Source organism: Megascapheus bottae, chromosome 9 (assembly GCF_031878675.1).
Source record: "Megascapheus bottae isolate mThoBot1 chromosome 9, mThoBot2.hap1, whole genome shotgun sequence".
Taxonomy (NCBI): Eukaryota; Metazoa; Chordata; class Mammalia; order Rodentia; family Geomyidae; genus Megascapheus; species Megascapheus bottae.
Window position 1 is genome coordinate 68,594,073 of NC_143517.1, and position 2,451 is coordinate 68,596,523.

The 2,451-nt window shown below is 61.6% G+C and overlaps 1 protein-coding gene across 1 annotated transcript; it reads right to left on the reverse strand.

Annotated features, from left to right (window-relative positions):
• Positions 1-448: 448 nt before the first annotated feature.
• Parp10 (poly(ADP-ribose) polymerase family member 10) lies at positions 449-1,351 on the reverse strand. Its single transcript, XM_090338759.1, is given in 4 exon segments — positions 449-957; positions 960-1,022; positions 1,025-1,070; positions 1,173-1,351. Coding segments are annotated over 4 exon segments (375 nt in total). The 5' UTR covers positions 1,269-1,351; the 3' UTR covers positions 449-787.
• Positions 1,352-2,451: the final 1,100 nt, after the last annotated feature.

Genomic DNA, 2,451 nt, shown 5'->3' on the forward strand with positions numbered 1-2,451 from the left:
GGTCAGAGCCCTGTGTGGGCGCTCAGGCAGCCCACTCCACCCACTCCCAGTCCAAGATCCACGCTCACCCGTGGCGTCCCAGGCCGGCAGAGGGCGGCTACTCTTCTTCCGGGCCCAGCAGGCAACGCAGCTAAGTGGTGGGCAGCCCGAGCGGGTGCCTGAGGCAACACTCACGCCATGATATGGCTCTAGGCTGGCACAGAGCTCTGCGGGCAGCCCAGGCACCTAGGACGCTACTGTCCCCTCCTCCAGGGGCCCCTCCAGAAAGCCACCAGTGTCCGCCCAGTCCTCCACATCCTGCTCAAGGCGCACATGAACCTCCACCGGGCACTGCCATTGTCTCCCTGTCCAGGGCCGCTTGTGGCTCTGCCAGCGGTGGCTCCAAAGCCAGAGGGCCAGGCTGGCTGGAGCTGCCTGGCCCTGAGGCTCCAGCGACCTGTGGAGGGCCAGCTGCTGGGCAGCTTCCTCCTCTAGCTGCCCAGATGCCCTGGGGCTGGCTGCCCCTGCTGCTCCTCACACTGCTCCTCCTCCTCCACCTCCAAGGTGGCCAGGCTCTCAGATCTCCCTGGTGGACAGGGAGAGGCCATGGGGTCAGAGGTCAGGCTCAGCTAGGGTGGCACTGGAGGGTAGGAGGAGTCAAGTGGGTGAATTCAACTGGGGAGACAGGGCCATGAGCTGAGCAGGGGCGCAGAAGGGGCAGCAGCAGAGGCCAGCGCAACCCAGCCGGCCTGGCACCCAGAACACCCATGCTGGTCTCCTGCCCCCGTCTGGGGAGGACCTGGAGGGCCTAGAGGAATCCACCTATGGGGAGAGGGACAGGCAGAGGGAAACGGCGGGAATATGGGAAGGGGAAGAAAGTCAGGGCCCGGCCCACCTCCGCCTCTCTGGGGTCTATGTCCAGAGTGGCACTGGCCAGGTGCTCTGTCCCAAAGACACACCGGAACTGAGCCTCAGCCCCTGAAGAAGGCGCTGGTCCTCCACGCTGCGCAGGAACCTGGCGCTGCCTGGGTGCCCAGCGGACTCTGTAACAACTCCCAGGCTGCCTGGCACAGGGCCTGGGCTCCACAGATCTGCAGGGCCACGGGCGAGGGGCACGGGTGAGATTCAAGGCACAGGAAAACAGGAAAGGTACCCAGAGCTCACCAGGGAAGGAGGCAGGCGAGGTCACTCACCCGAAAGCCAGCCACATCCATTTCCTCAAGAGGGATGAGGACAACATCTCCCAGGCTGGCAAGCAGGTCCTGGTGATAAAGCTGCAGGAAGCACATGGCCGCCAGCTCCACGGACAGAACCACCCCACCAGGCCCTCCAGCCCCCGCTGCCCTCTAGGCCCAGGGCTCTCCTCCCCCACCTCAGGAGGCCCCGTGGCAGCCCTGGAGGAGCCCACCCCACCCTCCTGAGCCAGTGAGCCCATGGCAGCTTCTATCAAGCCCACCGGTCCTGCAGACTCTGTAGACCCCCAGCTCAGGCTCCCGCATGCGTCCAGAGACCCCCTAGACCCTGGGGCTGTGGGCCCCTCCTGAACCGGTGACCCTGCAGGACCCCAGCCATCGGGCATGACTGCTCTGGAAACTCCACAGGATCCGGCCTCCACAGAGCCCCTGGTTGCAGTCCTGGAACCCTTCAAGGCCTCTCCAGACCCCCAGCCTGTAGGAGAGTTTGCTGGGCAGCCGGGGCCCCCGTGTGATGGGCAGTCTGCAGTGCCCTCAGCAGGCACGCACGCCCTCCAGCAGGCTGTCCCCGCTGTGCCACTCATTCTCTGGGTACAGCTCCAGCGGCAGCAGGCCCGGGAGCACAGAGCCAGCCATCACGCACACGGCTCGAGCCTTGTCAAGTGGTACTAATGGCTGCTCCACTCCCAGGGTAATGATGGTCAAAGCTAAAGTCCATTTGAGGGCCTGACCAACCTGAGACCCCCCCCAGCCACTGCCCTGTACTGATGCTCAGTAGACTCTGGCCTCGCAGATTGTGTCTCTACACCCGCCTCCCTGCAGCATCCCTCCAACTCTCTGGCCTGGCCTCTCTGCCCACAGAGCCCTGTGGTTATGCCCTCTTCAGGACTCCCCTCCCCGGCCCTTAGTGGCCACTGAACATAAAGCTGAAGGATCCTGACTTGCCCAGGCTTCATTTTATTTTTTCTTTTTTCCCTTTCACTTTTGTGGTACTAGGGTTTGAAGTCAGGGTCTCATAATAGCTCTCCCTCTTGAGCTACATCTTATCATCTTGCTGGTTATTTGGGAGCTAGAGCCTCAGAGACTTCGCTGTCGTAGCACAACCCTTTGGATCTCAGTCTTCTGCATAGTTAGGATTACAGGTAAGCGCCACCAGTACTTGGCTGGTATTTGTCGTTTTACTTTTTTTAAGGTCCCTAAAATTGTGTTAGCTTCTGGTTGTTAAAAAAAACATTCTAAGCCCAGGAGCCTGAAGTTTGGCCTAGTGGTAGAGTTCCTG